General features: G+C 31.8%; 1 protein-coding gene across 1 annotated transcript; it reads left to right on the top strand.

Moving 5' to 3' along the window:
* Window positions 1-10,160: 10,160 nt before the first annotated feature.
* Window positions 10,161-18,070, top strand: LOC104102695 (protein argonaute 5). Its single transcript, XM_009610478.3, has 22 exons — window positions 10,161-10,752; window positions 12,463-12,662; window positions 12,883-13,032; window positions 13,114-13,247; window positions 13,376-13,485; window positions 13,728-13,828; window positions 14,227-14,365; window positions 14,475-14,591; window positions 14,694-14,801; window positions 14,896-14,967; window positions 15,307-15,417; window positions 15,508-15,679; window positions 15,825-15,946; window positions 16,040-16,177; window positions 16,279-16,421; window positions 16,500-16,562; window positions 16,647-16,710; window positions 16,959-17,094; window positions 17,207-17,280; window positions 17,351-17,445; window positions 17,530-17,561; window positions 17,651-18,070. Exons 1-22 carry the CDS (start codon window positions 10,267-10,269, stop codon window positions 17,830-17,832), a joined length of 2,949 nt encoding a protein of 982 aa, XP_009608773.1. The 5' UTR covers window positions 10,161-10,266; the 3' UTR covers window positions 17,833-18,070.
* The last annotated feature ends 1,703 nt before the right edge of the window (window positions 18,071-19,773 follow it).

Below are 19,773 nucleotides of genomic sequence, written 5' to 3'. Positions count from 1 at the left end.
GAAATGTCGTTCGCTTTTTTTACCCTTTACAAATAGAATTTACACCAGATAAAATAGTTAATTTAATTAAATTTCCTAATATTTAGGACATTAAATCAACTAAAATTTTACTCATTAAATGATTCCTTATTTGAATTATTTATGAAGTTCTAATATGTAGGACTTCAAATTAATAAATAATCTACCTTATATAAATCAAGTACATATTCCCGTATTCACCAATTAGGATTTGGATGTGCTAGGAAGAGTTTTAAGCTATCAATCCTATTGCAAGTTCCACTCTCAACGTAAATAAGAGGGATATGAATCCTTGAAATCAATCTGACTGGTTAGAAAGGTATAAAAGTTTCCAATAGAGACCGAATCTAATTAGTTGACTTTAAAGTACTATTAGGTAAATTACTAAATATTCAATTTTATCCAAATAAGTTGAAGCAACAATTTTCTTTTGAAGGTTACAAAAAATGGTCAACGTATTTGGATTATCTTCATGTAAATTACTGAAGAAAATGTAGGCCAAAACAAATTTATAAGTGCATTCGAATTAACAAGCAGAAAAACAATCAAATACTAAAAACATGGTATTTCTTGAAAGAATATATTAATTATTGAGATATGTACAAAAAAGTTTAAGTATTCGAATAGATTGTAATAGTAACACTATACCTAATTGTGATAAAGGTCTGTCACAAAAACATATTTAACTAAATTTAATTTTTCAAATTTGTTGGTTCAAACAAAATTTAATAGTTCTGAACAAAGTATTAGATCATGAAATGTTAGTATTTTTCATAACATATTAAAAAAAAATATGCTCTTTAAATTTACATGAAATACATTTACGATGTACATTTATAAAAGCACAAATCTCCAATGCAAAATTTTGATAAACCTTTTGACCTTTAAAAATAAATTTTACATTAAACAAAGTTGTCATTTAATTAATTTTTAATATTTAAGACTTTGATATCCACTAAAATTTATAATTCAAAATTAGATATTCGATTCTATTTTTCGCGATAGTAATTTATTCTTTTCTAAACTGTCAGATACAATTCATATAGTATTTTTATTGTTAAAGAAATAATATAATATGTACTTTGTTTATGAGAAATAAGAGATTATCTTCTATTAGTTAATTAACCATATTTGTTTTTTTTAGAATCAACTTGAAAATGCCGAAAAAGAAGAATGAACTTAAAATAGTTTTACAGGGAAAAAAGTAAGAAAAGCTCTTAAAATCATCAAATTCTATATGTTCTTGCATAAACTAAAAGGAGGCATACTAATTTGTGAAATTGAGATGATAAAATTATAGAACTGAAACTAAGTTTAAGTTAAATATATGGAATGATGATCCATGAATTCTATGGAGTAGAATTTCCTTCTTTATTAGGTTAGCTTTATAGAATTGGCATTCATCAATTCTGGAGCTTATATTTTTAGTTTAATCTTAATTAATTTTTAATATAATATTTGTTTTTAAAAAACACACTCATCGAGATAGGGTACACGCGCAAATTGCGTATTTTAGCTGGTTTTGGTTATTACATCCTCCCTAATTTAACTTTGTATCTACATAGCTATACTAAATGCTTTCAGGGCCGGCCCAACAGTAAAGCCACTAAAGCAAAGGCTTTAGGCCCCAAATTTTGAGGGCCCCAAATTTTTCTACTCGTATTTGTATTGAGATCCCGACTAATCTAGATTTGTACCGCGTAATACCTAGTAAAAGAGAGAACACGTTTTAACAGGATTTTTTTTAACCACATGACTCGAACCCAATATATTTAATTAAGGTAAGTTGGATCAAATACATCTCACAACAATCTTTAGAGGTAGAGTCTAAATATATTGGGTATGTTAAAATAAAAAATAAAATATTTTATAAAAATTCAAGATAACTTTTAATTTATTAGTAATGTAACCGTTTGAGCAAAATATACAGAAAGAGAATCACTCCCCTAAACCCTTGTCGCAAATATAAAACTTTTCATTATTTAAATTTTCCGAGTGATATCATTAGTGAGATATCTATATGAATTTGGTTTTATTATCTAAGATCAACAATATCTTAGGAGAGACTAAATTATTTATAAAAGAAACTATTAACAACTGATGTTAGGCCAAAATTTTATACTTTTAGCACATTACTCGCCCTATATTTTGTTGGTTTAAGTAAGTTATTGTGCGACAATTGCGTTAAATTATGTTGTTCTATGTGTAGGAATATCGGAATGAATCATCGATGTTATGATAAAAAAAATTTCCTTATGAAAGACCCCAAATTAAAAATTAGCTTTAGGCCACCAATCTTCTTGGGCCGCTTACTAATATTTAGGATATCAACTTTTATTTTCAAACAAAGAAAGATCAACTTTAAAGTATACACCTATATATGAATGATAAAAATAAAAATTAAAGCCAAAGAAAGGAACTCCAAAATATGGTTTCCAGAAACCCCAACAAATCTGATAGCTTCACATCATCCCAAAAAAAAAGATAATTTGAACCCCTAGGCAACATGACAAGGCTAGCGGTGAAAAAAGGAAGATCATTGTATGTTGCACAGATACGTCCAATTTTTTTTTGTATATTTTATACGAATAATTATTTATCAGATAAATATAGTATCAGTGGTTCAGTATAACTCTTCAGAACGAGACAAGGAGGAATATAGTACACATGATGAGTTTAATGAAGATCCGTTATAAATGCAAAATTTATGAATATAAGAATTATTTGAGGAAATCCTTTTGTATGTGTCTACTTTTACTCGCGCGCGAACAAAAATAATTTGAATTGACCTTTATTAAGTCATATATATATGCAACAACTATTAGTCATTGAATTAAATCTTTGACTTTTTTAGGTGCTTTTTCTCTTATGTACCTACAAGAATTGGATTGATAACAACTATATATACACCCTCCCCCAAACACACACATATATATATATAGTGCGGAGATAGGAATCTGAGTCGCTGAAATCATTCCTCATTTTCATAAATGCATGTACTATATGCATTAGTATAGTTTATACAAAAATTATATTATTGAAAGGATTTGTTTGTAATAGTCAAACTTTGTAAGTGCAATTTTCGTTAATTCTCTAGGAATAAGTTATGCATTGATAGAATGAAAAATAAGTTAAAAGAGGATTCTTACGAAAATAAGCTGAATGCACAAAACGAGGGCTTGCGTATAACATTTAACTTTGTTGATGAAGAGGTAAAAAATTTCCAGGATTATATTAACTTCCTCGCTTTAGTTAGATTACGGCGTTAGTTCTAGTTCAATTTTTTATGGGACACAAATACCCCAACTTTAATGATCTTATCATAAATTTTGGGAGCATTTGTTGAACCAAAAAAAAAACTATTAAATCATCTAATTGACAGATATATCACTGAATTATCATGTCATAAATACAAAATATAGAAGCCATAAAGTTAGTCAAATAAACACTTGCATCATTTAGCTAAACTCTAAGCTTATTAGATAATTTCATATGTATCTATTTTGTAACTCAAATAAATATTTTTAGGATATATACGTAATAAAAAACTTTATAATTTTCAGATATAAATTTTGTAACACTTGACAAATAAGTTAAATTACATTTGCAACGCACGTACACTGAAACTAATACTATATTAAAAACACGAAGACCCTTAGTAAAATATCGTTCGCTTTTTTTACCCTGTAAAAATAGAGGTCACACTGGATAAAATAATCATTTGTTTATTTTTTTAATATTAAAAATAGTCATTTAATTAATTCTCTAATATTTAGGAGTTTGTATAATAAATTTTTTTCTTATTTGAACTGTATTAACTATTCTGACATTTAGAAATTTAAAGTCATTATTATTTTACCTTATAGTATAAACTTTACACTTAAATTATTTATAAATAATAAATAAAATAAATAAAGGAGAGAATAGGAACATTAAAGAAAGAGTAAGTGCGTTTGGCTTTGGATAACATGGAAGTGGTCCAATTTTTTAACGTTTATACGTTCTAATTTATATGAAACTCTTCTATATTAGAATATTTAAAAATATATAGAAGTATATTCCACTAATAATAATATTCTATATTATAATTTTAGTTTTCAAGGCTTTTAAATTAGCAATTACAATTATTTGGAATATTGAGTAGATATCAATAACAAACTCCAAGATTATCAATTATTCCAACAAGACAATTTATGAGAACTTTTAACTTCTCTAGATTATATTAAATTTAGTTGAATATAAGCGAGTTTCTTGACTATAATTATGGCTCCAACGAAGGCATTTCAATTGTAGACTTTATTTATGATATAAAGTGATTCTTATTTTTTTTTAGATTTACAAAGAATTTCATTTCCTTTTTTTTTTTGGAACATGTCATGCATGAATGATTTTTAAACTAATCGATTTTTTACCATTTGAAAAATAATTCGTATCGAATAAAAATATAATTGCAATTAAATACCTAAAAATTGGTATGAGATAGGTAATTAATATTATTTAAATATGAATCTCACTTAAATAATGATACTTTCAAATTAAATAAACACTTCCCATTCTAACTTCAGTCATTCTTTGAAATGCATTTTAAGTTGCGTATTGAGTATTTTCGTGGAGTAGTTTCATTTTTTATTAGTTATATACAACCAACATTCATTATTTTTAAGAACTTGTATTTTTATTTTATAACTCAACGATAATTTTAAATAAATTTTTCATTGAGTTAGGTACACACGCAAAACGCGTACATTAAGACTAGTATCTATAAACGTGTGTTGTACGTTACTAATGGCACATGATGATTTAAATATTTATTTATATACAAAAAAAAAAAAAAAACGAGAATTTATATATATAATAATACAACAATCACCTAAATGCCAAAAAAAATATTACATTAGTATAATACGTGAATTCAAAATGAATGGACATCACGAGAACTTACACAAATGATCAATTTTAGTCATGTTAAGTAGATAATTACGTATTGTAGTTTAAATGTATCTAATGTGATGATATCTCACTGAACACTTCTTTATAGACGATGTTTTTTTGTATATGTTTCCTTCTAGTGCTTTGGTTGATCTGCCATAACCAGAACTTTTGTTGTCGATATTGATATCTCTCTTAAAAGTGCAACATATAGTTATTCGTGTAAGAAAATATATTGTTGTAAATATAGTCCAATATTTAGGATGTTTGCCATTGTACTTTATTCGTTATAACTACAAAACATAAACATACTGGAAATTATTCACACAAATTTAAAAGGATGTTCTTTTATTTCGGAAGACGAAAGTTAAATTCGGGGATAAACATGTACTTAGAAGCACATTGACTGGTATCATATGTTCTGCATATATGACGTTATTGTCAAAACTTCTATATACCATATGTGTATTATTAAATAAGTTATTCAATATATCAAAGTTTTCAGTAGCATGATGGTTATATTTTTCTTCAAAATCAACCTATATGCAATGGAAGATCAATTTTAACTTAATCTACTATATATATAGTGCCACTAATATATGTAAGAAATAATGGACTTGACAACAAACATGTACGGTAGAAGGCCATTTGGTATTAATGTATTTAAGTATTCTTCTTAGTTGTAATTACTGGTATCATCTTCTGCTGAGTCAAAACTGCAAAATATTTTATTTTTACCATAAAACATAGTAATTAACCTTTTATTTGGTTGATCAACATATTCATTTCTGCTAGCTAAGATAATTCTTTAATTTCTATCATATAATTTGCACAGATTGCGTTTAATCTAATGATGCAAATATTTCCCTTATTTAATGCACTACTATTTCCATTGGGTTTGATAATCAAGTGTTATAGAAGAACCAAATTATCTTTTATTGGATGCTCTTTTTCGTTTCTGACACGAAGCAAGAAGTCACTGAATGTTGGATATGTTCTTATCGAATGTTAGGTCTGTTCTTACTTTTATATTTTTTGTCATTTGAGTATTTTTCAATTGAGGCCATACGTATAATTTTTCCAAGTTAGCTTTTACAATTTATGCTTTCATCAATTTTGGAACTACTGATTGTACTTGACAAAAATCATTTCCCAAACTATTAATTTTTCACCAAACGGTTCATTGATATCCAATATATCTCTAAAACTCTGTGCGATTGTTTCGATCGTTTGATGCTTAGCCTAAAGCACTTTATCTCATACTATCACTTTTGCTTTCCTAATAAATTTAGCATTATTGCTCTGCTTTGATATATTTATGAAGGTTATTTTAAATATTTGAAGAGGTATATCAAATCTAAAGTGATTTATACAGCCTCATAGTAAAATTTGTTGGAACACCACTTGTTCTTATTGTTAACAATATCATGCTTCTTGATCCAACAATTTGCAAGTAATGCATGACATAGGAATATTATTTCGATTCCGCTGGAGGCATTTACAAAGGATAATCTCTCTGTACCAAAGTCGATTTTTTATAATATAGTCTTGAAAGCTTATATTTGTTAAGTATTTAGCTTTGATTGTGCTTTCTCAAACACTTGTATGACCTTCTTGATGTTATACTAGTCTTTTTTACTTTATGATCTAACTTTTTTCAATATCTAACACTCTTTTTATGGAATAAAGTTATGTACCCTAAGATTTTTAACTTGAAAAATAATATTACTCATATGATATGAATTTAAAAAATAATTTAATTGAATTCTCTTGCTAAATAAGTAATTGAAAGATTTGATTATTTAATTTTAGCATAAAAAATAATTTATTTTTTGTTGATTCAGATTCTTAATATTAGTTCATCTCGTGTTTGAATATTTAGCCGTAATTATAATTTTATCCATCATATATTTTATTTTCAATGAGTAAAAATATCGATATGACATTTCACTTTTAGATCTTTATGTTTGCAACATTCTTAGTGTATTAACTCGTGCCAAACTTTTTTTTTTCTTTCTCACATATTTATATTCTTAAATTTTTTTAGTTGTTCTTTAATAACTGGGTATATTTTTCTATATTACACGAAATAATAATAATAATAAATATTATTTTAGTAGGAAAATACTTCAAATATAATATAATATAATAATATATTATCGTAAGAATAGTTTTCTCAATTTCAATGCTTTATGCAGTCCGTTTAACATTACTTTTATTTTTTCTTGGTATGCAATATTATAGAGTGGTAATGTATTACTAATATGGAGGACTCTTATGAAATTGATTTTATTAAATCTTCATACATATTTTTAATATGAATTCAATAGACAAGATTGTATTAATTTTAAAATCTTAAATGTTAAAAAAATGAACATAGAATTTATCGTATTAAAAAAAAAAAGTTATTGTAATTATGACCTTTCCCTATGAGTACTTCTGTTTAATATTTTAGGACTATTTTAGTTTATCATTACAATAATATAGGCTCTCCTATTTTTAAATGGATTCAGATAATATAATACGTTTTCAATTAAACTAGTAATAAGAATTTTTAAGAAGTATATCCTAAAAGTAATAGGATTACGCATAGCTAAAATATGTCAATATCCACAAAGTAATTATACTAATATGAAATCTAACTTGTTCCTAAAGGTATTAGGTTTACATGCTAACATGTAGTATTATATTTCTATGCCCGAAAATAATTATACTAATAGAATTTTTAAAGGTAATCGTGTAGGATTCCTAACGTTTAATATTATGTCTTAAAACTAATAGGATTACAAGGTTAATGCCTAAAATTTCGATTATTTCCTTTTATTGTGAGTTATAATATTTAATATTAAAAGATTATTTTTGTAAACTAATATTTTATTTATGCTTTTATAATAATATAGATAAATGGAGAGCTAAAGAGACAACTTCATTTACTATTATTATGCTCTTCAATTACAACGGAAAAGAGAGGGTGCTAACTATATTGTGTTAATTATTATTGCAGCGATAGAGGAAGGACTTAACAAGGAACGATATACGATTACTATGCTCTTCAGTCTTCAGTTACCACTTACCAGGAATAAGAAAGGTTTGTAACTAAGGGTGTGCCCGGTACGAAGTAAAATATTTTTTATTTTTTTTATGTTTAGTTGGCTTAAATATTTTGAAAAATATTTTTTTTAAGAACTTTTTTTACTCCAAGCAAAATGTTTTCTCTATTTTCAAAACTCTTCTTCAACTTTCCCTACCGTATTCTCCATCCCCCACACCTATCCCACCCCACCCACCCCAACCATAACCACCCATCCTCCCCCAACCCTGTCCTACCCCACCCTAAATAGAAATATTATTAAGAATACTTTATTTTCATTTTGTAAATAGAGTATTTTTTTTTCATTTCAACAATTTTTTTTTCTTCATGATATAAAAAAAGCAATTTGTTTCATTTCAACAAAAAAACATACTTTCTTTTCGTGATGTAGAAAATGTATTTTCTTTCATTCCAACAAAATAATGTAGTAAAAAATATCTTCTTTCATTTCAACAAAAAAAATACTTTCTTTTTATAATGTAGAAAATGTGTTTTCTTTCATTTAAACAAAATGAATATTTTCTTTTTATGATATAAAAAAGTATTTTCTTTCATTTCAACAAATATTTTTTTTCTTTTATGACGTAGAAAAAGTATTTTCTTTCGTTTCAACAAAATAATATAGTAAAAAATATTTTTTTTCATTTCAACAAAATGAGTATTTTCTTTTCATGATGTAGAAAAAATATTTTCTTTCATTTTAACAAAATGAATACTTTTTTTTATGTTGTAGAAAAAATACTTTATTTTTCAATCAAAAAGAGTATTTTTTTTAGTTATGTAGCACAAATTTCAACGTTATTCTTGACTGAAAAAGTAAAGCAGCAAGTTAGTCTCTTTTGTGTTTGTGTAAAATTTTAAAAGAATAATTAAATTATTGAAGAAAATAGAGTCCTGAAAATGTTGGGTATTTAGAGTTTGGGGGGAGGGGGGAGCATAGAAAACATGGGGATTTGGGGTAAGGGGTAAGGAAAGTAGTATAAAAAATCATTTAAATTTTTTTTTTTTTTTACTCTCCAAACAAATACTAGAAAATATCTTACGGAAAATATTTTTCACTCACCAACCAAATATGAGAAAATAAGTGACAAAATCACTATTTTATAGGAAAATATTTTCGTACCAAACACACCATAAATTGTTAATTGACAAACGAAGAACTAAAAAATGCAACTATATATGATTATTATGCTTTTCAATAATTGGAGGAAAAAGGCTTATTAAATAAATTGGGTCAGTTATTAGTATCTCATTTGGAGGAATAAATAGGCAAAATAGATTATTCATTAAACCATGTAAAAGTAAAAAGTACTCCGAACTTGTAAACTTTTCTGATAGAAGTCTTGTTTTGGGGGTACATAGTACATACTACATGCCCCGTAGTCAGGCCTTAAAAGTTTCGGACTCGAGTCCTTACAATAAAATATATATTTCTTTTTACGAATTTTACGTGAATTTGAATTAATCAAGCAAATAAATATCAAATACTGAATGGTTAGGAGATCTATATTAGCTCTATACTCTTAGTAAATTATTAAGTACTATACCTTTCAAATGATAATATAGACAAGTGAATCGTGCGGTTATCATTATAAAATTTTTACGGTAAAAATATAATTTTTGTTATACTATTACCAAATCTTACATTTATTTTTCCAAATTAAGCAGAATCTATTTCAGATTTATTACTCAATTATATTATAGTCACGCGTGTGTCTCAAAGTGATGTTTTTTTTCCCCTTGATGGTATAGGTAAAAGACTATGAAGTCCAACCTCCTCTTATATATGGAGGAATTAAAAAAAAAACTAATAAAGGATCGGGTGCGAAAAAAAAAATTTAATGGACATACATTATCAATGTAGTTAGCAATTATAAAAAGTCACTTAATAATTAATATATCTCTATGTTTTAACCAATTCTTACTTGCTATAGAATGTAACATACGTTGATTTCAAAAGGAAGGAGTAATATGTTGGTAACAAAGATTTTTACTCTGTCATGGTCGAAAAGTAGGGAAATTACGCGCGTGTGGACTTGAAAATAATTAACATTAGAGTGGAGGACCGGAGGGTAAATTCGTCCAAGCAAAATTCGGTTTTCTTTTAAAGGCAAATACAACTTCCCAGTCTTTTCCCCTTCTTCCGCGGTCACGTCTCAACACTCACAAAATCAGCACTACAGTGCATTTGCTACTTACTCTTTTTCTCTCTCGTTACGTCGATAGCAATGTCGGAACGTGGACGCGGACGTCGAGGCGGTGGTGGTAGAGGCGGTGGTGGTCGAACACCATCGTCTTTTTCCGGTGGTCGTGGCACCGGAGGGCCGTCTTCATCCGGTGGTCGTGGCGCCGGAGGGCCGTCTTCCTCCGGTGGTCACGGTGGTAGAACATTTAGTAGTGGAGGATCGCCGGCTTTCAATGTTCCACCGGCGTCTCAACCTCAACGACCGGCGATGACGGTTTCATCTGTTTCTCGCGAGGTAGAGCAGAAGCTTTCGCTTCAGCCTTCCTCATCACAACGTCCTGTTGTGGCCCATCCTGTCCAACAATCGGCACCGGCTACTGGTGTACAACCGCCACGGCCGCCGCCGGCGTCATCGAAAAGCATTCGGGTTCCTAATAGACCGGGATACGGAACTGTTGGACGGAAGTGCCTTATAAGAGCAAATCATTTTCTCGTTCATGTTGCTGATCGGGATCTGCATCACTATGATGTAAGTAATTTATGTGCTACTAGTTGATATGTGTTAGGTAATCATGCTAAACGTCATTTTCTTTCTCTGTATATTTTATAAATAATTTTGTTTCTACCATATGTGTGTCTGTATACAACAGTGTTGTGTATATAGCGCTAAAGGTCTCTCTCTGTGTTTTTTTGTGTGCGAGTGCGCACACACACACATCTGTATATATTTCTGTATGTGTGTGGGTACGTACATATGTATGGTTATATACATGAATCGTCTGTATATATGTTACACTATATGTGTGGTGTCCAATACCATAGTAATATTTGGTGCGCCTGTGTGTATTTAGCGCTCTAAAGTGTCATGGTGTCTCTACCGTGGCAGACCCGGTATTTTACACAAGGGGTTCATTAAACACGGCACTAATAATAGGAACGCTATCAAATATAACAAGGGAGATTTGCTCAGCTATATTTTTTCTTTTTTATTCGCTACAACAAATAAAGTCATTACTTTTAAGTTGGTGTTTTTAGCTTTACCAGTTGAGCAAGTTTTTTTTACAAAAGTATTACAAATTCTATTTAAATTTAAATTTTAGAATAAATTATTTATTTACTTTAACTAATTTTGCTTTAACAAATTTAAAGATTTGCTAACAAATTCTATTTAACATATTTAAAAGTATATTAAGCTCTAAAACATATAACCATATTTAAATATTTTCCTCATTTATAGAAACAATGTTGTTTATTTACCCCCAAAAAAAGAATCAAAAGAAAAAGTATTAACTAAACGAAATTAATACAATTAACTGAAGAGAGCTTATTACCTAAACTTACTCTGAATGAGCCTACTTTGAATGAAGTGTTAAGAAGCTAACTTAACTTAATAAGGGTAATGCTGCCATACAAACATAATCAATAAAGGTAAGTGTTGCTATGAGACTCGAACGCTGGACCATCCAGAGTGTTTGAACCCGCTTGACCACCACGCCTCAAAGGTGTATTGTGTCAAGCGGATTCATCATTATATAAATAACCGCTTTGTTCTTGGTTTTGATGATTATTACGTGTGTAAACAGTATATTTTTTCGACGAAGCGGGTTCATTTGAACCCTCTTTGATACATGTGGGTCTGCCCCTATGTCTCTCAGTGTACATGTATTTGTGTGTCTAGCAACGTTTATATATATATGTGTGTGTGTGTGTGTGTGGTGTCCAATACCATAGTAATATTTGGTGCGCCTGTGTGTACTTAGCGCTAAAGTGTCATGGTGTCTCTCTGTGTATATGTATTTGTGTCTAGCAACGTTTACATATATATATATATATATATATATATATATATATGTACATCATAATTTTTTTTTGTGTGCATTATGCATATAAATACGCTTACTAATTACGAGCATGATTTCTAACTTATTTTATCTTTAATTTCTATAATATCTAGTATTTACTAAAACTTCATCTGAGTTCAACAAAATTTGAAGTGGTTTAAATTTTTTGTTTTGTCCTAACAATGTTGTTTCGTAGCTATTAATATAAATTTAGATGTGTAATGATGGACCAAATGTAGAGTCTGTCATAGCACTGGTATTGTCTTTGCATATTCAAATGTTGGTAAATCTGATATGTGCCGAGCACACTTTCTGCCACTTCAATCCCTTTTAATCCATTTTTCGATGCTGCATGTCAAATCTCCCTTTATTAATAACTTCTAATTTTGAATTGTCAGGTTACAATCTCTCCAGAGGTTCTGTCAAAGAAAGTATGCAGAGAGATTATGAGCCAGCTAGTTAATGACTATAAACAGTCACACTTGGGTGGTCGGAATTTAGCATATGATGGTGGGAAGAGTGTTTACACTGCTGGGCCGCTCCCATTCTCCTCCAAGGACTTCATTATCAAGCTAGATGGTAATAGTGGTGGAGCAAAGTAAGTTTTGCTTTTGGCGTTTACATGTTTTCAAGCACTATAGGTTTTTTCCTTGTAAATTGATCAAGCCCATGGAGATACTTTTAGTTCCAAGCTCATCAGGTTCCAAGGCTTGAGCTATAGATTGATAGTTTTTGATGATTTACCACTGTCTTGTTTTTATTTATTAGTGTTTCTTTTACGAACTTTTGTTGCACTGTTTTGTTTGGTTTTGTTTCAGGAGGGAAAGAGAGTTTAGGGTCTCTATCAAGTTTGCTGCCAAAGCTGATCTTCATCACTTGAAACAGTTCTTGCAATGTAGGCAATCAGATGCCCCGCAAGAAACTATACAAGCTCTGGATGTGGCGCTTCGAGCATCACCATCAGCCAAGTATGTTCCTAGCTATTTGTATTCTTTTCCCTTTTTCCTTTTGAATGATAATTGAGACACCTTGAGCTTTGTCAATTGCAGATATGAAGTAGTGGGAAGGTCCTTTTTCCATCACACATTGGGAGATTATGGTTTGCTTACTGATGGTTTGGAATACTGGAAAGGGTATTATCAAAGTCTTCGGCCAACCCAGATGGGCCTCTCTCTAAATATTGGTATGAACCCACAACGAAGCCTGGGATGCTGATTGTTACATTTTGTGTTTTTAGTTTTCTCTTTTGGCTTCTTTCAGACTATATGGATTACTTCCTTTAACATGCTATTTCCGGATACTATGCTACAGATATGTCAGCCAGAGCATTCTATGAGTCTATTTATGTACATGAGTATGTTGCGAGGTACTTGAATCTCAGGGATCTTAATAGGTTAATGTCTGATCGAGACCGTATCAAGGTAACTGAAAATTGCTTATTGGTAGTTGTTATTTGTGCTCTGTTTATGTTTGCCACACTTTGAAGTCTTTGAGAAGTGTCTGCCAAAGAAAATTGAATATTTGTAGGATCATTATGTCTCTAGTTATCCTCTGGCTATTAGTTTGAAAGTGTTTTAGATGTTTATTCTACTTATCTGAAAAATGTTTCAGATGTTCATTCTATTTCACATAGGTCATACGTTTGTTCCACTATTAATTTCAGGTCAAAAGGGTTCTGAAAGGTGTTAAAGTTGAGGTGAGTCATCATGGCATCAGACGCTATAGGATCTCCGGGTTGTCCGCTCAACCAGTGAAGGAAATAATGTATGTCATTAGTTTGGGTACTGTGACTTAAGTGAGACTATTAGACTCACTTCACAAGCTTGTTGTGATGTGGTTGTTATTTTATGGGTTTGCACTTGCAGTTTGTTAATGCTTTTTACACCCCTTATCAAAAAAGTTAATGCTTTCAACACTACGAGGCTTTTAAGCATGTCAACTTCACTATCAACTTAGTGCAACATCTATCAGTATTGTTTAATGTATTCTTTTTAGTTCTGTATTCGTAGGATTTGCTTGAAGGAATTATCTCTAGTATGGCTATTGCCTTGTTCATTAGTTTCGCTCTTCTTATGTTGTTAGCTGTTGCAATTATTTTTTTCAGGATTATTTTGTGCTCTTCTAGGCATGACTAATTATTTTGACAATTTCTATTGATTAAGGTTTTCCGTTGACGACACTGGAATGAAGACATCAGTTGTTGACTACTTCCGGCAGAAGTACAACATTGTACTTAGGTTCCCAATGTTGCCTGCGATTCAGGCGGGCAGCGATGCAAAGCCCATGTATCTGCCTATGGAGGTTACATGCTCTTAGTGCCATTCTGCTTCTTTTCATTTTTTTGACCTTTGCTATTGCTGTTATCTCTTTGCGTGTGCAATTTTTCTCTTCTGATATGTTTTGCTTTCAGATTTGCCAAATCGTCCCAGGACAAAGATACACCAAAATGTTGAATGGCAGGCAGGTCACGGAGATGCTAAAGGCAACTTGTCAGAGACCTGTTGATAGAGAGAAAAGCATTGTAAAGGCATGTATACATCAGATCTATATAACACGAGTTCTTGTCGCAATTAGTTTCACATGCTTTTTAACATGTGTTTTAATTAGATGTTTCTTTTATTTCCTGTAGATTGTGAGCTCTAACAACTATGCTGCTGACGAAATGGTGAAGGAATTTGGTATTGAAGTTCGGAGTGAACTCACAACCATTGAAGCACGGGTTCTTCAGCCTCCAATGGTAATTCCTTGGGCTATGTTTTTGGTGCATTCATGGATCATTAAAGCTTTAATTTCATGTGCGTTTAGCATCTGCATCGTTATTGGTCTTGCAGCTAAAGTATCATGAATCTGGTCAAGAATCACGAGTGGATCCTAGGATTGGTCAGTGGAACATGATTAATAAGGTATTAGATTGTCACTTATCCTCTTGAGTGTTTTGCATTCATTTAAGTTTTTAGGTAAAAACTTGAATACTTATTGTCCCTGATATTTTTCTAGGATTTCTTGTTCTTATTAGTGTTAAATTGATGGGATGCTCTTTGTTCCTTATTTCTCATTATATGAATGTAGTGTGGGGTTTATTTTCAGAGTCATATAGAGCTTGAACTTGAACTGAGTGCAAATGCATCTCTTCCCATTTTGTCAAAAGCTGTCATATACAGTGGTGTTAATGTTCTTGAATATTTTCATCATGTCATTATCCACTACAAGTATTTATGGCTCAATCTGTGATTTTTGTTTAGAAAATGGTCAATGGTGGCAAGGTAGACACTTGGACTTGTGTCAGCTTCTCACGGGTTGATCCATCACCGTTCTGCAGGGCACTGATTGAAATGTGCTGTAGTAAAGGGATGGTAAGGCTATAAATTTCACTTCCATAGTTGTGCAGTTGCACGTGCTTATCAAGTTGCATGCCAGATCTGACTTGTTGTGCTTGGTTGTAGGTGTTCAATCCTCAGCCTTTGGTGCCCATTCGCTCAGCTCATGCTGGGCAGATTGAGAAGACTCTGGTTGATATCCATACAGCGTCTACTCAAAAGCTAGCTACTATGGAGCATCAATTGAAACATCTTCAGCTGTTAATAATTATTCTTCCGGAAGTTTCTGGATCTTATGGTGAGTTATATCGGATTGTCGAGGGGGTGATATCAGATTGTTGATTAATTGACAAACAGAAGGAAAGACATAGCACCACAATATTGAAGTAATGTAGTTGAAAGTTGAATGATTATTTATCTTGGATGTCATCTTTGTTTTTCAGGGACGATTAAGCGAGTCTGTGAAACAGATTTGGGAATTGTGTCCCAATGCTGTCAGCCTAGGAATTTATCTAGACCCAACAAACAGTATCTTGAAAACCTTGCTCTAAAGATAAATGTCAAGGTTTGTCATGCCAAGTATTGCAAAGCTGTTTAAGAGTTTTCAAGAGAGATTCTGTCGTCTTATACCAATGTTTGGTGTACACTTTTACTTCAGGTGGGTGGAAGAAACTCTGTCCTGGAGCAGGCAGTTCATAGAAGAATTCCTTTCCTCACTGATATCCCCACAATTGTCTTTGGTGCTGATGTGACACATCCACAACCAGGAGAAGATTCTAGTCCATCTATAGCTGCTGTATGTTGTATTACTTCCCATCTCTAACTTTAAATTGCTTAGCTATTGAAAGCTAAAAGGCTCTTCCACACTCATCTAAAATGATAAGTTCTCTTTTTCAGGTAGTCGCTTCAATGGATTGGCCTGAAGTGAGTCAATATAGGTGTCTTGTTTCTGCACAGCCCCACAGGAAAGAGATCATTGAAGACTTGTATCAAAAGCACGGAGATCCTGAAAGAGGGATTGTTCATGGCGGAATGATAAGGTAGAAGTTCTTAATTTTGTTCCATGCTTGTGCTTTCCATACCAAAGCTCTTGTTGTCTTACAAAATTTTCTTTCCAGGGAGTTACTGATTGCGTTTCGAAGATCTACAGGGATTAAGCCTGGTAGAATTATCTTTTTTAGGTCTGTTTTCTTCCATTTGATTATGCTGGTGATTTTGCTCTCCTTTTTCCACATTAGCCAATCAATTTCACTGTAAAATGACAGAGATGGAGTGAGCGAAGGTCAATTCAATCAGGTTTTATTGGAAGAAATGGACGCAATCCGCAAGGTATAAAATCCTGTCCCAAGGCTTAGTGCTTTCTGTATTTTCATTTTGTAGATGCTGTTTCTTAGATCTTCTCACTTTATTGTTTCTTGATTTTTGTCAAATTAGAGAAATTTGATATATGACTGATGAAGCCACAAGTTTACTTTGTATATTAATTTGGATGTATGTTAATGAAATACATTTGAGATGGTAAGGGTTAACATCATAAGTCCTGAAATTCAGCCTTTCTTACATGCACCTTTCTTTAGGCATGCACATCCTTGGAAGAAGGTTATCTGCCACGAGTTACCTTTGTGGTAGTGCAGAAGAGACACCATACACGTCTGTTCCCTGTTAATCATAATGATCGTAATATGACGGACAAGAGTGGGAACATTCTGCCAGGTTTCAAAATTTTGTTCTTCAAGCATCTGATACAAGCATTTGATCATATTTTTATGTGTGAATACATTGATGAATAATTAATAGTATGACTGCTATTACTTTTTCAATATAGGTACTGTTGTTGATACCAAGATTTGCCACCCTACGGAGTTTGATTTTTACTTGTGTAGCCATGCCGGGATCAAGGTAAATTTGATGTTTTGGTGCATTATCAGTTGTATGATCCTTTATGATCTCTCATGCTGGTATTCATCAGGGTACTAGTCGTCCCACGCATTACCATGTCCTGTTTGATGAGAACGGATTCACTGCAGATGCCATACAGAATTTAACAAACTTCTTGTGTTACACGTAAGATCTCTCAAACTTTATTTACTTGGAAGAAGTATTTCTTTAGGTTCAGAGTATCTTATAATCCACATCTGTTCATCTCAGCTATGCAAGGTGTACACGCTCGGTTTCCATAGGTCAGTTTTGCTAGCTCAATGGTTTCAAAACTTGTCTCTTTGCATTTATCAAGTGCTCTATTTTTAACTATATGTGGCTGTGTATGCAGTGCCACCTGCCTATTACGCCCATCTAGCTGCGTTTCGTGCACGCTACTACTTGGAGGGTGATATGTCGGATACTGGATCAACTAGTGGTGGTGGTGGTAGAGCAACCAGGGATCAGTTGGCAGCGGTGAAGCCGCTTCCTAAGATTAAGGACAATGTGAGGGATGTCATGTTTTATTGCTAAGGATTCCCTTTATCTTTGAGTTTTGTAGGAATGTTCTTTTGGATTTTTGTTATTTATTACAACAGATCATGCACAAATAGTTGAATTATATACTATCAGTGTTTTGCTGGCCTGTGGGTTTGACACAAACCCACAGAGTAACATACTTGTTTTTTGCAATAGTATGTTGGGGTTTCGGATGTTAATGGTTACAACAGACAGTAAAAAAGAGAAGTTATATTTACGTAATTTTCAGGTATATTCTGTTTAGCTTTCCAATTTTCTGTTGGAGGTTTATATGCCTATAGAGTGTTTGTGTGCCTTTCTATCTTTATAAGTTACTATTTTATAAGAGAACTTCTTTCGAATTTAACCTGTCATTCACCTAAGCAAATCCGAAAGATTATAAGGATCGAGTACATTCAGTTGTCCATATGGAAGTGCAGTATAGTTAATCGTTTTGTTCGGCAACATCATGAATACGATCTGTAGTGTAGTCGTCTAGGATATATAAAAAATATTTATTCCATATCTAGAAAAAATCAAGTATATTGTATATTCTGGGAGGGTCAAATTGACATGGCCAAAAGGTAAAAGAGCTTCAGATAGTTTTGGCAAGTGGTTACCTCTATTTTAAAAGGCGTTTCTGGGGCGAGCCCCGAGGCGATGGTGTGGGGCGAAAGTCTCAAGAGGCGTACGCCCCGCAATTTGGGGCGTACGCATGGGCGTTCGGGGCGTACACCCGGGCGTTCGGGGAGCGTTTTTTTAGTAAGGAGCAAGCCCAAAATTAAAACAAAATTTGTTGAATTAGTCCTTCTTATAATATCCAAATTCTCAAAAGTCAGTTTGGTAATTACTCAAAAGGTTTAAAAAGGAACTCAAAAGTATTAAATTTAAAAGTAAAGACCCTTTTATTGATTTAAGCGCCAATTCATGGTTTTTTCATTTTTTTATCTTGTCCGCTAGTCATCTAATATCTCCCAAAAGCAATGAATATTTAATTTTTTTTACAAATACAAAGAGAACTACATTTTTCTTCATAGCAGCAAATTCAAAGTTCAAATTGCAGGTTAATTATCCTTTTTGTTCCTCCATGTAGAAAACTTTATTTTTTAAAACTCAAATTACTTGTGCTTGTAAGTAACATATAATAGATTGTTTTAATTAGTTTTTTGTGGGGATGGAGCACACATATATATAGTTTTCTTTAATTTTTATGCAATTTTACTTGTTTATAAATATTAACTGTCATTATATTATTTTATAAAAATATTCAAAAAATTAAATACCTATGGGGCTTACGCCCCGCGCCTCGGGCTTACGCCCACGCCTTTTAAAACACTGGTGGCTACTACATGAAGGTCCACCTTTCATGTCCAAGGCTACTTGTACAATGAAATGACGCCAACAATAATGGCAGATACATGCAGTGAGGTGGGGGTGCTGTGGCAGCCGTGGTCTTGGCCAAAATTCTGTCCCTAACACTTTCCTTTACGCAAGCTAATAAGGAATTAAATACAACTTATTTTGGTCCGTGATTGATTTGTCTTTAAGGATCAATAACTTAGTAAATGAAATTAAATTAAGGTACACGAACTATTTGAACTGACGGATTTACATAACCGACATATTAAGTCTCTGTGACCAAGGGCGCGCCTTTTTTTGGATTAAACAGAAAGACTAAGCGAGCGACCCAGAAATTTTTGTTTGTTCTTTCGGTATAGTTACGGACACTAAACGAGACAGGCCTAAAGACAAAAGCTTTGGATGCTCTTGATGCACCTCATCAGATTTCTGTACTGCTTTCACAATCAGGGAACTGATGTGTCTGAATTTATAGTTTATACTATCACTCATCTTGTGCTGTATTTCTTAGTGCTTCCTGGTCAACAATGTTAACTTCACTAACTTATCACACGATTAAATGTCAACAAATCCATAAAAAGAGAAACGAACATTAAT

The sequence above is a fragment of the Nicotiana tomentosiformis genome, chromosome 6 (genome assembly GCF_000390325.3).
Source record: "Nicotiana tomentosiformis chromosome 6, ASM39032v3, whole genome shotgun sequence".
Taxonomy (NCBI): Eukaryota; Viridiplantae; Streptophyta; class Magnoliopsida; order Solanales; family Solanaceae; genus Nicotiana; species Nicotiana tomentosiformis.
This window is presented reverse-complemented; position numbering and strand designations above follow the sequence as displayed.